This window comes from Perca flavescens, chromosome 8 (assembly GCF_004354835.1).
Source record: "Perca flavescens isolate YP-PL-M2 chromosome 8, PFLA_1.0, whole genome shotgun sequence".
Taxonomy (NCBI): domain Eukaryota; kingdom Metazoa; phylum Chordata; class Actinopteri; order Perciformes; family Percidae; genus Perca; species Perca flavescens.
The window spans coordinates 31,476,601-31,496,456 of record NC_041338.1 but is presented as its reverse complement, the minus strand read 5'-3'; the positions used below and the strand labels follow the sequence as shown (position 1 = coordinate 31,496,456).

Genomic DNA, 19,856 nt, shown 5'->3' with positions numbered 1-19,856 from the left:
AAACGTTCGCCTCAATATCCACATGGCATCTCAGGCCTCTGTACAATTGACACTTATCCTCTGTGTTTGACAGATAATCCTTCTATGGGTGTGTTTCTTTTAATTTTCTGATGAGTCCATTCGCGAGGAAGTTTTGTCACTTTGGAAGCCTCTGTAGAGAGAGACAACAGCTTTGACATTGCAGCTTATAATTTGTTGGGATATGTTGACTCTGCAGGCTTATGTTGCAACCAATCACTACACACCATGACTGATTAGTCCCTTATCTCCAGTTAAATGTTCACAGATCACAAAAAAATCAGCTACTGTAGTGTTTGGTTGGAGTTTGTAAATATATAGTGGTCAACCATTATGAAGGGTTTAAAACTGCGGATTCTGATACTGATTTAGCTTTTTGCATTGTGGCTGCTTTGAGAAAATTCAAGTGAATAAAACAATAAATTGTTATTCAGTTGATGAGTTTCTTTATTAATAAGATATTTGTAGGCTTGAGCCTTTTACCAATTTGTATTAGTTCAGGAAAGTTCAGTTTTGAGCCCTTGATACAAAAAAAACTCCTTGCTAATGTTCTCTTTTGGACTCTTGAGGATCATTCAGTTCACATCAGTCTTGGAGTCTAGCCCCAGATTTATCTATCTATAAATTGCAGGAACGTCTTTGTGTGTGTGTGTGTGTGTGGGTGGGGGTGCGTGGGGGTGGGTGTGGGTGTGTGGGTGTTATGCGCATATCTCTCAAACTGTTAGAAGCACACATTGGCTTTTGCCGCTCTAGCCGCAGGCCACTCCCCCTCTCACACTGAGGACCAGAGACAGAGAGTAGCGCAGTGGAGCTTTGGCAGCTAAAATGTGACATACACCTCAGCCCCACAAAAATGTGCAAAGTAGCACTAGCCTACTTTGGACTGTCTTTGACTTTGAATAAACAAATGATAATTCCCTAATTTAAGGACGTTTCAGAATCCCACACATGCAAAGCACAATAAGTGCAGACAGAGCGTGATGCCACTTACAGGCAGGCTATCTATCTTATAAAGCGATACGTATCTGTATATATGTGTGTCCGTGTTTGGGGGGGAAGGTAACCTGCACATCACACGCAGACGCCACATGCAGAACGCTTTAGAACAGCGGGGGGACTCTTTCCCTGCTATTGTATTAAATTGCTGTGAGCTGGCAGAACATAACGTAGCCTAATCTCAGAGATTATTCCTTCAGAGCGCTGTGCAATGTGAGAAAATCTCAGAGTTGAACCGGGCAGACACATCAGTTTTCATCAGACTTACCCTGGTTCGGGTTAATTAAGTCGCCAAAATACCCCCGCAAATCCCCAGCAGTGCATCTGCAGTCCATTGGTGTGTTTGAATAGCAGGGTCAACTGTACAATACAGTGAAGGTCCAACATACTCAACCTTATAGATTTACAATAGTTCATTTTTTGAGTAAGTAACTGCCTTTGGGGCCCCAAAAGGTCCGGGGCCTGAAGGCAGGCGCTCACTGTGTCCAGCCGGTAAGCCAGCCTTGTATGAACTAGGATTGAAAGAATTCGCTAATATAAAAATAAAGTTAAGATTAATTTCTTTGTGCCTCTCTCTCTCTCTCTCTCTCTCTCTCTACACACATAGTCCGGTTCTGGCGGTTGATGAACGCAGATATGTGCTGATTAGCTCTCATAACGGGCCAGTTGGGTTACACACTGCCATGAGTCCATGACGCTAATGTCTGATTACTCCACATTTTCATTGTGATATTTTGTGATTACATTCTAAATCTGCAGCGTTCTCTGTCAGGTAAATACAGTAGTACAATGTCTTCCTCTGATGTAGAAGTAGAAGTAGCCTACACTGTAAGTAAGTAGTAGGCTATACAGTGGAGTTGCACATTAAGTGGTTTGGGGTCCTTCTGTAAGTAATTTTGGGGTACAATTTGTTTTTGATGAATTCTACAAGCAGCAATACCACAGGCCAAGTAATCGCCCGTTCCAAACAGGCACATTTTCAACGGGCACTGCACTAGTATAATAAATAATAACAATAAAATTATTATATTTTGCATTTTTGTAGTTAGGGTGTTTATCATTGTGCTAACAGGGAAAAGATTAGAGGGCTGGCAAAAATAGAATTGCCAATATTTTGCTGACAACATGCTAGTGCAACATGCATTAGTGAACTTGTGTGTGTGTGTGTGTGTGTGTGTGTGTGTGTGTGTGTGTGTGTGTGTGTGTGTGTGTGTGTGGGCAAGGCACAGATTTTGAACATTAGCATGCTGACTGCTACAGTTGTTTGCTGAGTGGGTGACATTGTGGTCTAAAATAGGAAAAATAGAATTAATGTCCCAGGCTAATGTGAAATGTATTTTTCTTATTCTATAAACTATTCTTCAAGGTTGCAATCATCATCATCATAAAAAAAATAAATGGCAATTTATATTTGATGTATTTTCTTTTTCTCATGAGTAATTTCAGACTGATGAAAGTGGGTATGAGCAGGAATGTGTGGCATGGTGATTAGAAATGCATTACAAAAATCCAGCCACAAATATATAACTTGATTTTGACGGTGAACAATAGAGAACATTACGATGTGAAAATAATAGTTTTCCATGGAACTCTGCAGACGTTTCGTCTTTTTCTTGTGAGTGGGTGTCTGTTTGTTGTTTTGTTCGCTGAACCTTGACTAAAGGATGTTTTCACGGAGTTGCTGTTTTGTATGCTATGGTATGATGACCTTCATATTCTCTGAAGCTGTTCTGAGGTGATAGCTCTCCGTTGCTCTGAATATAAGGGGGGGGGGGGGAGGGTATGATAAAGTGCAGATGAGATGTTAAGGTAAGGCTGTATGTGGGTGGTTGTCTCTCAGGATGAGAATTTTCCTGGAAGCTATCAAGGTCACAGTGGGAAAGGGGCTGCGATGAATATATGCTCCTACAGCACCAACACAATCTTGGCAGGGGAACCCAATTCTGCTCGCTCCCGGAGAGAAGTATTTACTCCTTTAAAATGGGTACGATCCACCCTACAATCCACAACTGAACTGAAACTAAATAAAACTGTTAATGACCCTTTTTTTCTTATTGACACTTATCCTCTGTGTTTGGCTGATAATCCTTCTATGGGTATATTTTCATTTTCTTATGAGTCCATTCACGAGGGATTTTTTTCCACTTCGGAAGCTTCTGAGAGAGACAACAGCTTTGACATTGCAGCTTATAATTTGTTGGGATATGTTGACTCATTCTTAACCTACATGCCACATCTTTTGCCCATCTTTTGACATTTAAAGGTCCCATGACGTGGTGCTCTTTGGATGCTTTTATATAGGCCTTAGTGGTCTCCTAATACTGTATCTGAAGTCTCTTTGGAATGGAAATATTTCACAATAGAATCGGCCAGATGGATTTGATTTCTTCTGCGCCGCTCCCTAGAATCTGCAGGCTTTTGTTGCAACCAGTCACTACACACCATGATCGATTAGTCACCTATCTCCAGTTAAAGGTGCTCTAAGCGATGTCACGCGTTTTTTAGGCTACAACATTTTTTGTCACATCCAGAAAACATCTCCTCACTATCTGCGAGCTGCCTGTCTGCTGAACACACCCAACATCGCTTAGAGCACCTTTAAATGTTCACAGATCACAATGAAATCAGCTACTGTAGTGTTTGGTAAGGGGTAGAGAGTTTTTTCACTTTTTGCATTTTGGCTGCTTCAAAAAACTGAGTGAAATTAGAAATTGTTATTCAGCTTATAAGGTTCTTTATTATTGATTTGATAGAGATTTGTAGGCGTGAACCTTTCCTAAAGGAAGTATGTATTCCTTTAAAGCATGCACGACCCACCCTCCAATCAACAACTTTTTTAAACTCTTTGCTTTTAACGGAATGTTTTTTTAACAATCTTAATTTAATCAAATGTTTATTCCCAGCATGCTTACTGAGATCTGGGAATGCAGTGATTAAAAATAACCAACAGGTCAAGGAACATGAACAAACAAACTGTAAAGACAATACAATTGCAAAAAAACAGAGTTTTCTATAAAATGAGGAATTTTGAGTGTGCCACGTAGTGGGTACAATGTTGTCATAAGCACAAAAATAGCATCCGGTTGTAAAACAAATTTTTCTGTCAATTCAAGTCAATTTTCTGTTGAGGTTCCGTTTGTTACGCCTTTTCTGAAGACTTAGTTGCGTCCTTTACAAAAGCTCCACTAATGATGGGATGCTTGTTGGGATTTTGATGCACCACACAGAAGATTACTGGCTTGAAAAAGTCCAATTTGTACTGTTTTTTTTTTTTTTTTTTTTTTTTTTTTTTTTCAGCCATGGAAAGTAACAAGAAATGATCCAGTAGAGAGCTTTTTGAGGGGCATTAGAGGTTTTGAGTTAAAACTGCACTTGGCAACTTAGCACATTGCCTTCAGCTCCAAATGGCAGCAGGAGGTAATTGCTTGAAGGATGAACTTAAATGCCCAAAAGTTATGTAATGTGATGTTAGTAAACGACACACAGTCTGTATTCACTTCATACCAGATGGCATGGAAGAGAAGAAGAAAGGTGGGGGAAGATCTAACGGTGAGATTATTAAGGAGCGATGGGACACTCCACTGGACATTCATTCATAAAATAATGTTTCAGAGTACTAATGTGAGATCAAAGCTGAAAGGTTAACTTATGGCAAGACTGGGGCTTATATTATTATAATAAACACTCAGTTGCCTGGATTCCCCCCACGTCCACCTACCCCAAAGCTCCTTTTTTTTTTTTTTTTTTCTTAAACAGGGCCACAAAAACCAAGTGAGTGAGGAGCGCCTAGCAAAATGAGGTCATCTCCACACATTCATTGATCCTCCCATTCTTCATCTCGGAGGCAAGTGGCATATAAGAGGATCTATCTTTGTGAAGAGTTTTGAGCCCCCAAAATTACAAACAAACTAAAGGCGGCGGATCGATAGAGTGTGTCTCACAGAATGATGAACTGGCACTTCAGAGGGGGAAAATCAATGTTGCGCTCCCTTTCTGTCCCTCTCCTCTTCTCTCAGTCTTTCTCTGTTCAGTCCTCATACAGCACATACAGCAGTGTTTAAGTGTGTGTGTGTGTTTGTGTGTGTGTGTGTGTGTGTGTGTGTTTTGCGTGTTCACATGTGTGTTGCTCGATGCAGGGTCTATCGCTGTGATTTAATGGTCCTTTGTTTCTTATTCCTTTTTAGCCTGGAAGACCCCTGCCACTTTGATGTGTGAGCACACCCACCAATAATGGCCCATAGGATACGCAGTGGAAGTAAGTGCTTCTGGTCAGATTTACTGCTTTAGTGCTCCTCCTCCTCCTCCCTCCGCTGCCCCTGTAAACCTCAGCTCATCTGATGCAGACATATTGATCGGCACAACATGGCAATCTTTAAATCATAACATAGCACCTAACATGCAGCTGCCAAAATGACACCATCTATTTATTGCAACAAACGCTTGGGACAGTCGACCGCATGGTGTTGCATTTTTATATCCCCGGATGAACGGTAGCGTTAAAATAAAGAACCTCCTGAAAAATAAAGGCAAGTCTATTGCATATCTGAAACATAACAAAAACATAAAGTTCTCCAAGGGGAAAATTGAATTCTTAGAGCTCAGTCTGAAGCTAGAAATGAACTGCTGTACTGTGGCGATCCTTAAGGGTCACATTCCCAAAAGAGAGAAGCGTTTTCTCAACTCAGCGTTGGTCGATTTTGCTTCAAAAATGTTTTGTATTAAGTAATGAAGGCATTCTGTTTGAAGAAGTAAGAAGATGAATCTATAGTTGTTTTCTGGTGCTCCGTGTGCTGCTTGTAATGATACAAAAGGTACAGGATGTGCTATGATATTGCCTCTTCCCGGAGATGTGGAGTTATCTCATTACTGAAGGGTGATTGTAGTTGGGGCTTTCACTGAGCGGAGGCAGGTTGTGGCTTGGATGAGAATACATTGTGTGCATTTGTCTGAATGGAAAAATTGTGTACATTTTATGTTCAAGTTCCACTTTATTTATCCTTAGAAAAGGAAATTTGATTTGCAGCAGGATATCTAAAAACACACACATACACATACATGTGTAAGCAACATTATAAACACAGCACAAGACACACATCAACACCTTCAATAGAGACACCTTCCCCAAAACCAGTGACAAGATCCAATTGGACAGTACACAGGTCAATATATCATAATGAACAGTAATGGAAATAAATTAATAAATAAGAACATTTCTATATAAAAAATTCAAAGATGTCACTCAAGTGAATTCAGGTTCCTAATAGCTGTTTCCCAGATAATGAATCCTACTGACTTGTCGTCTCGCGCCACCAGAAGGTTGAATTTGTGGTTTTGGGAGAAGTTTCTCAGCAACTACTGGATGGTACTAAAATTGGGAACAGATGTTCATGCTCACTTAGGTGATCTCTTTCATCATGCGTCTGTGTCGGTCAGTCAGTCTGATCTGGGGGTAACCTGCTGGTGTGATGTGGTGAGCTCTCAGACAGGGCTGTGAGTTGAAGCCTGAGACAGGTATCCATGTTGGGTGAAGGGGGTGGGGGGCTAGAGTGGGGGGCGATTCATCCATCTACCTATCTATCTAACCATTTACATATCTGGTTACTACATCCATCTACTTATCCATCCTTCTACCTATCAAGCCATTTACATTTCTATCCATCTACCTATCTGTTTATCATCTACCTATCTATCCCTCTACCTACCCATTTACATATCCATCCATCTACCTATCTATCTATCTATCTATCCATTTACATATCTGGTTACTACATCCATCTACTTATCCATCCTTCTACCTATCCATCCATTTACATTTCTATCCATCTACCTATCTGTGTATCATTTACCTAGCTATCCCTCTACCTACCCATTTACATTTCTATCCATCTACCTATCTGTGTATCCTCTACCTATCTATCCCTCTACCTACCCATTTACATATCTATCCATCTACCTGTCTATCATCTACCGATCTATCCCTCTACCAGCCATTTACATATCTATCCCTCTACCTATCTATCACATATCTATCATCTACATATCTATCTATCTACATATATATCCATCTTCCTATCTATCTCTCTATACTTATCTTCCCAACTACCTATCTACCTACCGATTTACATATCTATCTATCTATCTATCTATCTATCCCTCCATCTACCTATCTATCCATCTACTTATCTATCCATCTACATATCTATCTATCCGCATAATCTATTTGTCTCTGTTTCTTGGTCTGTCTCCAGGGCTGGGCCGGGAAGTTGCTGTGTGTCTGTAGTGAAATATTCATAGTACGTGCAGGGAGTTTGACGATCCCCCCTGACACCTACGTACTCTCCACACTCATTTGCATGTACTCCCTGGCTCCAGCACGTTACCTCACAGCTCCCCTGCTGTTCAGCACCGTACTGTTACACTCAGTACAGTCTTGATGTAAAGAAACCCATGGCACACTGCTTTATAGGGGTGTTAAAATAAATAATTGCATTGATGCAGCGCGATACGGATGTAGATGATTTTGCATCGATGCATCTGACATGAAACTTTGCTCAAAGTATGACCAGGGGCTCTACACATGAACTCCAGCATTGAGAACATTGTTTGTGTACACAGTTTACTAAAAAAGGTTTTGAACAACTCACTTTAGCTGCTGTTGTTTATGCTATCCGCCACCTAGTCAGTCAAAAAGTGCTGATCTCCGAATGCGAATGAACGGACTCCATAGGAGGAAATGTCATCCTTATATGAGGCTCCTTTTTCAACTAGAAGGTCAATATTGTTTTTCACTAACGACAAAAACAACACATTATCCGTGCATTTATATGGAACTAAGCTTTAGGGGCTTTCCATCTTTACTCTCCTCCCTGTTACGTTGCATTCAGAGATAGACTCTTATTGACCGATGTTACCGTTTGGCTCAAGGCCAGCAACAAAAGGGAGGTCACACACAGATTATTTAACTAAATATACTAATAACACAAATTAACTAAACATAAATGCAATAGTGGGATGTGTAAATGTAGTAGACATCAGTCGTGTTTGCCATGTGTGGATGAGTGAATAAATGGTGTGATGTGTGTTGTAAGGTGTAACAAACCAAACAAAGAACAAAATGGTGGATGATGGCAAGAGGACCAGCTGAGAGAGAGAGAGACTCCCAGGAGAGGCAGCTCTGCGACGCACACATACACAGGGACCAGAGCAGACAGGGACCGGAGCAGACAGGGACCGGAGCAGACAGGGACCAGAGCAGACAGGGACCGGAGCAGACAGGGACCGGAGCAGACAGGGACCGGAGCAGACAGGGATTACACACAAAAGGCAGGGGAGACACTTTGTTTCTCTCACTATGACTCTAGAGTTGTACTCGCTCGCCGTCACTCTCTCACTTCTCCCTCGCTCTATCATCCACTCCCCCACACACACACACACACACACACACACACACACACACACATGCCGGCTCGACGCGCACACCAGCGCACAAGTATAAACATCAGGCCACTTACATAGGTTACGGGGAAAGCTCTGCGTGGAGCCTGCGCAGCAACCATAAAACAAGACTAGAGCAGCTTCACAGTTGAACAGCAAAAAGAATGTCCCACGTAGCGTCCCGGTCGGGACCGGACAAGTGGGGGGCGGAGTGCACCGTTTGCAAAGCTGGCACATATGTTTCAGTGTCTTTTATTATTTATCTGATTTAGTTGAAGCTGGATTTTCTAACACACAAGGTGTTAGAAAGGTGGTCATATTTAGTAATATTTTTTTATTATTTCATATTATTTGTGTATTTTAAAAGAGCGCTATTATTTTGTTACAGGTTGTTACAGATTTTATTTTATTTTCTTACAGAAGTTATTTTTGCTCCATAAAGCATGTTCATTAACCTCTGAGAAGCCCGTCTGGATTTGTCTCGAGGCCGGGCCGAGTGTCCTCTTTTTTGGAAACCCTACCCTAGGTTGCATTTTGGCGAGAGTTACGCTTTAAGATCCTTCTCCTCCTCTTATAACACTTATTATAAATATGAAATTATTGGAATCTTGGGTGCTGTATGTAACTTCCTGTATGTACACTTCCAGTGTGCCGCTCAACATCCCTCAGCTGGACCTAATGTACCCATGTGACTTCCTACTAACAACCTGTTCTTCCATGTCGCAGTGTTGTAATCTGGTGTATTACAACTGCTATCTCTGCCTCTTCTGAGGAGTTCTCCTTGTTGATATTTGAATGTAGAATGGTGGCTCTAAAAAAATAAGTCCTTTATACCAAAACCTGCCAGCTTTTGGAACAATTTCTGCTTTCAACTTCCATCAATATCTTTACGTAACATCCTGTCATCTTAGTTTGGGCAAGTATCCATGGAAACAAAAAAAGGACACAGTCCAATAACCAAAACTGGTCCACAGACTCAAGATACGTCACAAAACGTTTTTTTAAAGGAAAGGAATGCCTGCAAGAAGTTTAAAGAAAAACATATTTTTTATTTCACAATGAATAATATCAGCCCAAGGAATTCCGTCTGTATTGGACGATTGCCTTCCGTGGATGGGTGTGTGAATATCTGAGTTTTACGAAAGACATCGGAGTTTGCCTCTTTTACGGACTTGCAATTAACGTTGGCAGTTTCATTAACCGTAACCACGATCTTTCCGTGAAGTTTTTGTTGCCAAACCCTAACCGTATGTGCTTAACCCGTTCAAATTCTGTCAGCACTATTGTCTGTATGGAGAAATGGTAGGATAATTTCACTTAAACTCTATTTTTTTTAATTTTTTTTTTATTCCAGTTAAAAAACAATTTTATTAAGGTGTGCGTACAGATAATACATTTCAGCTTCCAGTATTAGAACATCTTGTCAAAACCAGAAAAGCTGCTATGTTGACAGCAGGCCTGTTTACATCCAAAGCTCTCGCAGTAAGGCAGCATTGATCCACTCCTTGCTCTCTGCATAATTCTCAGCCCAATGATTAGCCTCAGGGGAAAAAGTAAACCGGAGCGGGTAAAAGTTGCAAATCATCTTTTCATTAAATTTTTCTGCAGCCTACCTCGTAAGTCATCATCCCAGAGCCGAGGCCTCTATCTCCGAACTCTGCAGGAATATCAATATGGATTTAGGAGTCTCCCTGAAGCAAGGTCCTCAGCTAATTAAATCTGTAATCACTTTGTACTGTAAAAACACAAGCAGGGGAGGAGGGGACGGGGTTATATAGCAGTTTAAATGAGGGCCAGTGGAGTTTTATTTAACAAAGACAGCTAATTGGGCCAGAGCTCTTTATCCTCATAAAGCACAGAGGGTTCCTGCATCCAGTCGGACCGCTTACGGCTCTTTGCTCTCAAACCGAGTTTGTCTCTTTCGGAGAGAGTGAGAAGGGGGAAAGAGAGGTTACGCCGACGGAGCACAGCCACTGTTGTCAAGGCTACAGCAAACAGGTATTTTATATTGTCTTTGGGGTTTGAAGTCAGTTGTACAATGAGGAAAGTAATGAGATTCAGAAGGGCTCCGTGCCGGGAGTGAATTTTAATAGCAGAAGGTGCTACAGAGATGTACAAGTCCATGAACTCCTTTCATCTTTCATCTCGAGAGGAGGGTTCATTCATGCAAGGTGCTGCGTGCTTCACTGGTGCCAAGCCTGAACGCGATCCTACCCCTGTCACGTCAAACTCCCATCACCTGACATTTCTTAACCTCCACTTTAAATATTGTATAAAGATTCTGTGTCAGGGGACTAGCAGAAGGTTATGTATCTTTAGTATATTATACTCAGTTGCACTGTCTTGAATAGTTGTAGTGTAATCTGTCTTGTAGTGTTGGCCTTGTGAATTGTAAAAAATAAAAAAGAAATTTTGAGTATGTGTAGTCCTCCATGTTTCCTTCTTTAAACTTGCCGGGGTCGGGAAGCGACGATACCCATTAGCAGCATTAGCAGCACCTGTGAGTTTATCATGTGACAGTGAGAACGCTAACGTATTTCAAGACGGACCATGAATATGGAGCGTCTACCCCAGTTCATGAAAATTTCAAGCCAAAAGGAATACTTGGAATTGATGGTGGAGGTAAATATTCATGAAAAAAAGGACAAGTGTGTGAACGGGCAACACAGATTTTAATAATAAACAACTAAAAACGTTACACACTGGACCTTTTTAAAAAAAAAAAAAAAAAAAAAAAAAACATTCTACTCAAAGAGATTCATGCTTGATTATCAAACTCATCCATTTTCCAGAGTGAGGCGTGAGGTGTTCCAAATTTGTTTTGGTGCAGCTTTGTTAGTATAAAAAAAGATTAACAACAGAATAACTTATTGCGGTTAACCATAATAATGAGCAGATGTGGTTTTGTTCTTTGCTCTCATGAAAGTTAATACCTAAAAGGTTACTTTGACTGTCAGTTTTTAAGGCTTGTCCAGATATTACCGATTATAATGCAGATGTTATCTATTCTGCTCATTTCTGTGTTGAAGCAGCAGCAACTGGGTCAACTGTACTCTTTAGTATGCCTTGCTACCTTTTCAGTTGCTACACATTAACAGCACTTACTAAAGTGAAATGAAATGAAATAGTCTAGATTGAGAGCAGAACTTGTCCCGGGCTGTGCACATTACATCAACAAACACTCCCCGATTAGAGTAAACCGTGGCAGAGTGGACAAACGCTTCATTGAAACTTCACAGAGAAGACAAATGAAGAAGAGAAGGAGAACCTCGCCAGGGTTGCCTCGTTGCTCCCTCTCCTTTCCCTTTTTGAATTTGAAGCCAAAGGAGTCACGCTGCCTCCATTCTCTTTTGTTACTCACATTTGTGTCTCTCCCCAGGGCTCTTCGTCTAAAGAGCCCGGACTGAAGAGGCACGCGCAGGCCAGGCCCAGTATGGCGGGGTTAGCCCGGCCCTGGAGAAATCTTCACAGCGACCTGATTTCTTTCAGTTGCTCCCCATATTCCCCAGGTCTTCCGCTCGTGTTCACCTGATCCTCTGTCAGAGCCATTTTGTGAAGGAAAAACTACTTTAACAAGAGTAAAACTAGAACAGGGTTACGGAGTCCAGTAGCTTAATTGCAGATTGCATTGCAGTCGCAGTCCTAGCGCCAGGCTGTCAGGCGTCCCCCGCAGATTTCTGTTTCGATGTTTAACCTGGCAGATAATTGCATCCATTATTAGAAATGATGCGTAACGTCAGCCTGAGATCTGTTTTTCATGAATCCTCATCGAAATTGCATGTTTTCAATATCGGCGGCGTAGCGATGCGTCGAGAAGAATCTCTCATCACAGCTTGTCATATTCATCTCGCCGAGATCTGAGTTAATATTAGCGATTGGTCCCCAAGTCACGTTCAGGCCCGTCTTTCCATTCCAGCATCTGGATTTAATTGGTGCTACGCTGTAAAGCCACAGCTGCTCTGTCTGTTAGGACAATAAATTACCCCAATTAGGAGACGAACAAAAGAGGCTGCCTGACACCACAGCCCGCTGCCATGCCTGGAGATTGGAATGCAATGGGATGAGGCTTCTCACTGACATGAAGCTGTACCAAAACACCTGCCCCATCATCTCTCTGATCAAAACACCGTTCCAGTCCAGCGGATATATGGAGCAGGAGGAGATTGCTTTGCATGGCCCGCAGCTCGCCACAGCCTCAGTCACAGGAGCTTGTGCTGTGCAAATGAAATAGAGAAAAAGCATCACCGTGTTCAAAATCAATGGAAGGTATAGTGGAGTAAGGTGTGTAATTGCTGGGCGGATGATTAATTGGTGCTTGGATGATGAGTTGTGGATACATCCAGGTTTTCTGGCAGCCGCCTGCCATATCGATGGCACTGGTAATGAAGGCAATAATGAGGGAAGGTTTAGGAGGATGTGGAATGGGAGGAACAATAGGGACACCTGTGCCTCTCTACAGTTAGAGTATAATTTAGATCATATTTCATTTTCCTCTTTGAAAGCTAGCCTTAGCCTTCTATTTGCTCTCGGAACGATGAGACATATTTATTTGCCGCTGTTTGCAGCTTCAGCGACTCAGGTGGTCTTCCTTTGAGGAGAACGCAGGGTGGGCGCCGCTGCGATGACGGCCTCCGTCTGGATCAGCACTCCTTCCACGTCTCGGCCCGGCCACGCCATCCCTTCGTCTCACCTCTTGCTGTGAACACGCCATTAAGCCAGCCAGAGTTTGACAAGAAAAAATGAAGTGTGCTATTTCCTGTGGCCTCGAGTGTCTTCCTGAATAATGAGAGCATTGCCTGGACCCCCCACCCCCCCCCCCCTTGTCCCTCCCACTCCCTGCCAATGGTTTTACTCTCCCCCTTGAAGTTCCAGTCTGCTGAGAGAGTGACGGGGGTCTTTAGGTTGGCGCTTGTCTCTGAGAGAAAAAGAAGAAGCAAAAAAAGAGAAAAGCGGTCATGCAAGACCTGTCAAACTAAATCTGGAAAACCCAGAAAAAGAAAGAGAGGATTGGATGAATGAAGTGGATTTTATTGATGAAATCCTCATCCCATGTCACGGTATTAGAGCATGCAGAATAGGGCATACTGTATCGGAGGGACAAAATCCATTATGATACAGCATCATGAGCTGGTGCAAACAGCTGCAATTGAGCGAGCCCTTATTAACTGCCACTGTTTCCCATATCTCATATATTTTTTTTTTTTTTTTTTTTTTGAAACGCGTCAAATGGCTCGGCAGCACTACTGGATCACAGCGAAATGCTGCCTCGCGCAGCAAACCACTGAGAAGAAAGGGAAGCTCCAGTGCTATTTCCTCGCCCAGCCTTATTTCTCCCAATTACCAGCGTGTGAGAAAACAGTCTGACATGACTGACCTCCTCTCGGAGAGCCGTGGTCATGACTGGAAGGCTCTCCCTGCTTATTATGACAGAAGCGTTATGGTAATGGAAGGAAAGTCTGCACCGTGGCGATAGCGCTGCAGGAACGGATAGCCTATTATCCGCCACTGTGTGGTGGTAGTAATGGTGAGAGAGAGGGCATCCTATCTGTTATGGTGATGATGCATTTTAAATGGGTAGTGCCTATTATATATCAGTGGATGATAATGGCAGGAGAGAGCATCCTCTGGGTTATGGTCATAATGCCTAAGGAAATGGTGAAAAGGGCCGCGCAGAAAATACAGCGTGCCTTGTCTTGGTTTTATGGTGATAGATTGAATGAAGGGAGTGGCAGTTTTTTTTTTTTCTCTCTCTCTGTTGTAATAATGATGGGCCAGCCTATGTGTTCAAAGAGCGTGAATATCCAGGGAAGGGAAGTGTGTGTGGCTGCACGTGTGTGTGTGTGTGTGTGTGTGTGTGTGTATAACAAACAAGAGCCACGCAGTAGAAAGAGAGCCTTAGTTAGCTGTCTGCTTGGCGCTTCGCCGCCCCTGTGATGTACGTTTATGGCCCATCATCTCTAGCCAATTACCCTGCCTGAGTGTGGGAGCGCCGCGCCTTCTCATCACAGCCGTCAGTGTCTGAGCGTGGAGAGAGACGGCGACAGTTAACGTTCCTGGACATCCCCGGCAAAGAGCTGTTTTCCTTAGGGGGCTCTGGAGATTCATCTTCAAAAGTAAGCCACCGGGTAGCAGAGCCTGCCGAGTCCACAGCTGCTTTGGGAATTGGAGGCTTGTTGACTGTTTGTGTGAATGTGTGTTTCTGTAGGTGTGTATGAGTGCGATGTGGGTGCTGTAACTTAGCACAGTATGCGTGCAAACTTTGTAAATCTCAGTTTCCCACGCTCTCTCTTGTGTTTGCATCAATTTGAGCTGTGTGCGGAGCCCTGAGCTCGATACATTGATGCACGCGTACGGTTAGATGCTGTAAATGATGTGTGATCACAACACAGCCTCACAGCTGTGGAATAACCTTGGCATATCTGGTCTCTTTCCCAGATACAGCTGAGGCAGACGTGTTCATGTGTCCCGTTCAGGCCAACCTGCAGACTTTCTCCCACAAACACATCTGACTTTTACAAGGTAATCTTTTTTTGTCCCTCCTTTTTTGCAACAGAAAAGTGTGTTTTGTGCTAAATTATACTTTTGTGTCTGGTCCACAGTAGATGCCTCAGATTGCTTTTTCTATAAACACGTCCACCTGCAGAGAAGTGACATTAGAAAAGGTAAATTGAATCGAATCAAAGTCACAGCGCGACAGCCATGAAGACTAATTTGCTTTTAGCGGGGAGTTGTTTTTAACCCTGTTGACACTGACGCGTAGCGTGACTTTATCTCTGGCAATCCTTAAACTTCATATTTGGAAGATACCTCTGTGAAACTGAGAATGCAGAGTGGCAAGACGAAGAAGAAGTGTTCATATTTTCTTTTTTTCCTTTCTGGCTCCATATTCACACACTGTGACAGATTTGAAACTGCAAAGCTGTGTTTGTGTTGGCTAGACGAAGGAACGCTCCTGCCCAGAGGGTTTATCAGGGAGAGAAAATATTGACCACCAACAGTTGCACTTTGGTGGTGTTATTGCTTTTCACACTTGTGTGATACAGACAGCAGCCGCCAAGCACAACAATTGTAAACCCGCAGCCATATTGACAGGCGCATTGCTCTTCTGTGCAGGGCAGCACATCCAGCTTACAGTGTTTACTTTTTAGCTTATTGCACCAAACTGCTTTTTTGCGGACAAATAACATAAAAGTGCTTGAACAAGGTGAAAAGGAAAGAAAATGCACTCTGTAGGTGAGACGCCAAACCCAGAGGGGTCTCTAAATTTCCTTCTAAATTAAGACTACAAAACACACCAACAGCAGCAGAATGTGTGTGGGTTGCATGTGTCGGACTCTTTTTCAATATGCTGTAGCATTCCACTTGCTCGGCCAGCCTCTCTGATTATTGGTTAAGCTCACAGGTGAAGTCAATTCATTAACTCAGTATGAGAGGTTATAGCTCTGACATATCGGCTACCACTGCAGCCGTATATGGGCCTCTGTTATTGTAATTATAAACTCACCAATATCACATTTCCATGTTTATTTGTTGGTAAAAGTAACACTTTTGCCAATACCTCTGGACACAACTAATTATAATGATTATTATAATATATTATGAATTGTATTGTGATGATATGATCATATCATGTTATTGGTTTTACAAAATTTTAAGCAAAGAGTTTTATTTGATGTTAAGAATAACACTGGACCACAGTTCACTGCATTGAAAGCCAGTTTAGTTATTTTGTATGTAGTCTCGCTTTGTCCACACAGCATTCCGGGATGGGAGAGAAACATGCTCGGATTTATTGGCATTTCATTAAACCAATCACAATCGCCATGGGCGGTGCTAAGCTCCGCACGGAGCCCCGGTGGCGCTGCAAAATAGCCTCGGGAAGGAACTTGTTTTGGTGGAACATGTGTATGCTCAAAAGTTGTTTTAGTCGTGCAACAGAAACCTCAGATTGGACAGATAGTCTAGCTAGCTGTCTGGGTTTACCCTGCAGAGATCTGAGGAGCAGTTAACCAAAGAAATCGGACATCCGGCCAAAAAGAGTGACATACGGCGGAATTTCCGGCAGCAACAGGCCAGTCCCGGAAGTGGAAGGTTGTGGATATAGACTATTTTGTATGTGATGTTGCATACATGGCTTGGAGTCAAGCTTGTGCATTGATCCTGTTGGCGGTAACCATACATACTGTATGGATGGTCTTAGTCGGTGTGATTCCTTTTTACCGATAACAAAGTGCCAATATTGGCTCAAATATTACAATTATCTTAAAGTAGTGTTATTTATGAGCAGATGAGAGCGTTGGTGATACTGCATCAGGACAATATCGGTAGTAATATATGATATTAATTTCAAACTTATTTTCGATCCCTATGTATAATAGACAAGGGTTTTTTAAAAGCAGTTTCTGTACTTTCATTAGTTTTCTATGCCCTCATGAATTCTACACTGATGAAGACACTCTGCAACTTGGATAAACTGCTGTAGCTGTTATCATTTTTCTAAGCTGTAACATTTTTAAGTGGTGCACTCCTGTGAATGAGACGTTTGACATTTTGAAACGGCGGGGGACTCGAAAGTTTGAATCAGGGATCGAGGTGATCCTCAACATTGTCATCTGCTCCAGTGGCGTGCCAATGTGGGCGTAGATTAAAGATTCATGCAAACAGCTGTTTCTTCTATGGGACAGTGTGGCTCAGAGCAAGGCTGTGTGCTTGGATTTCAAATCAGGGAAGCCTGCAGGAGCCGGGTTTTGAAAGAACATTGCATACAGTGCGGGCCACTGTATGAGGACAGGAAGTTAACACATGCTCGTCACAAAAAAAGGCAGCTAAAAACTGAGAGAGAGAGAGAGAGAGAGAGTAAGCGAGTGTAGGGGTGCGAATACGTCCTGTAGCTAAGAGAATAGACTGAAGATCAGCTGACAGTCACATCCTTAAAATTAGTATGAAATGTTTTAGTAAAGCTGACCCACATTTGCTAAAACGGACCCATTAAGTAACAATTCACTTCTTAATACTCTGTGAATCCAAAGCCAGAGAAAAAAGCAGTTGATGGGATGTCAAATTAGTCATTTCCATATAACACTTTGACATTTTCTCAAACAGACTGTTGAATTGTGAAGCACCACCATTATAGAAGGCTTTGAGGAAAAGTGTGATTTCATCGGAGCTGACATTTGTACAATATTTCACGATAGATGCAGTGATAATATATGCCGGCTCCACACAGCGAGCGTGTAGCTGCCATCATTCTCTCCCCCCTCTTATGACCACATGCGCTCTGACTCTCGTGTTTACTCTCACATTTGTTCTGTCTCATTTTCGCTGTCTCTCATGTATCCTGATACGCTCTTTCCTCGTTCGCGCCGGTGTCTGGGGAGACTAGACGTATTGTTGCAAAAAGAAAGCTTCATTAAATATCTACAACTGTGCTGCATTGAGACGGATTGAAGCACAGATACAGCTGAAAGCACGAATGTGTCTGTGTGCGCTAAAGACACAGTACATGATCTTTAAGAGTGAAATATAATTCTCTGTTCTGTTTCTCCACTGAGACAGGCCATGACTTTCTCACAGGAGCTTTACAGTGACCAGTTTGAATGGTAATGTGACAAGCTTATTGCCAATTTACAGCCCACACAAAAGCATTGCCCCACTGAAGGACAGCTCTGAAAATGACAAACGCATGCGTCTAAAAAAAGAAGAAAAAAGACTGAAAGCTGTTTTCAGTCTTTTTTCTTCTTTTTTAGTGGCTAAAACTGAAAAAGACAGTGTTTTCAGCAGTCGTCACAACGCGCCACTTTGCTTAAAGCCGCCTGCCATGCTAAGTAATGCGATGGCGAGCTATTCCTGCTGGATATCGCAGTAATAAGCAGATGATCCCCTTTAGAAATAACAGCTGGTTGTGTTTTTCTAATGTTGAGGCTCCATCACCGCCCGTCACTCCTCGTTCATCAGCAGCTGTTAGCCATGCATCCTATTTAATTGCTCTCACTTTCTGCCATAGTGCACTATTTTTCACTGGCACTTATCAGTCGGATAAATGGCTCATAATACAAACATGGTGGTAGTTGAATACAGTTTCTGTGATTAGTGTTGGGCAAGTTACTTCCAAAATGTAATACATTATAGATTATTAGTTGCTGTCATTTGAGAGTAATTAGTTACATTACTATATTATTGTCTTTGAATTCTAATGCTTTATACTACTTTTGCGTTACTTTCAAGTTACTTTAAGCAAAATAACAGCGGAAGTATGACTTGGTAGGTAGCTTGTGAATTTTACCACAGGATCAACAAAGGCTCATCTTTATCCACTTTAATAAAAGAATTGTTCTTTTCATAATATTTTGTAATATTAATGTGAATCTGCAAAGTAAGTAAAGCATTAAAATAAATAGTTAAGTAAAACGTACAATAGGCCTACTTGACTCTGAATTGTGGAGTAGAAGTATAAAGTAGGAGAAAATGAAAATATTGAAAGTAGGCCGACCTTAAAGGTATACTTTCCACCGCTGATCAATGAATGATATTACGTGTAGCAAGCCTAAACATTAATTTCCAACATGTTTATATTTGTCAGCAGCTCGGACACACTGCTGTGTGCGCTGACGTACCGTTACCCGTTGGGACAAAGATGTTCGTCCGTAGCGTCTCTGGTTCTGGCTCTGACCACGGGAACAGTGACGGGACAGCTCGCTTCAACGCAGCGTAATAACTCCTGAAAATAATGTCCATCTCGCAAATGTTTCTGTCTCTGCAGTCATCTCAACCACCGAATTCCAGCAACAGGAAATTGCACTCACAGCTTTTTTTTTTCTGTGCCGAAGTGTTTTGCGATGTTGGTGAAGTAAAAAAAAAAAAAAACACCACTGAATGTCGGGTTAAAATGTGTTGTAACTCGCGTTACTGAGATTGTAACGGGTATAATATTTCTGAAATTTTATTAGTAATGCGTTATATTACTGCGTTACAGCAAAAAGGAATACATTACTGTAATTGCGTAACTTTTGTAACACTGTTTGCGAGCAACTTGATAAAGTAGTCAGCAAAACAGAAAACTGGTTGTTTCTGTTGAGGTTGTAAGCAGCAGATACTCACTTTGCTGCATGGGACCCAGAATAGATACAGAATGTAGAAAACAATAAAGAGAAGAGATTGAAGAGATTATCTGTTTTTCATACTATAGAGTAGTAGGCCTATATTCTGTGAGGATTTCTAAATGATATCAGTGTTTTTCGATCATCTGATATTATGTTACCTTGACAGATCTCTTTTATTTTTTTACAAAATTCAGTCACAGAACAAGAACACTTTAACTCTATAACGTTTGTTAAGCTTTTCATTTTCAAATTAATTTTTAACTGTACCAGGGGGATGCCTAGATCCCTCTAAAGTACACTATGCTCGGT

At 41.9% G+C, this 19,856-nt stretch overlaps 1 protein-coding gene across 1 annotated transcript in view; it reads left to right on the top strand.

Moving 5' to 3' along the window:
- Positions 1-19,856, top strand: part of LOC114560790 (alpha-1,3-mannosyl-glycoprotein 4-beta-N-acetylglucosaminyltransferase C) — a 98,488-nt gene that overhangs the window by 30,974 nt on the left and 47,658 nt on the right. The window contains 1 exon segment of the mRNA XM_028586426.1: positions 5,199-5,269. Within this exon segment, the coding sequence (XP_028442227.1) occupies positions 5,245-5,269 (25 nt within the window). The 5' untranslated portion in view covers positions 5,199-5,244.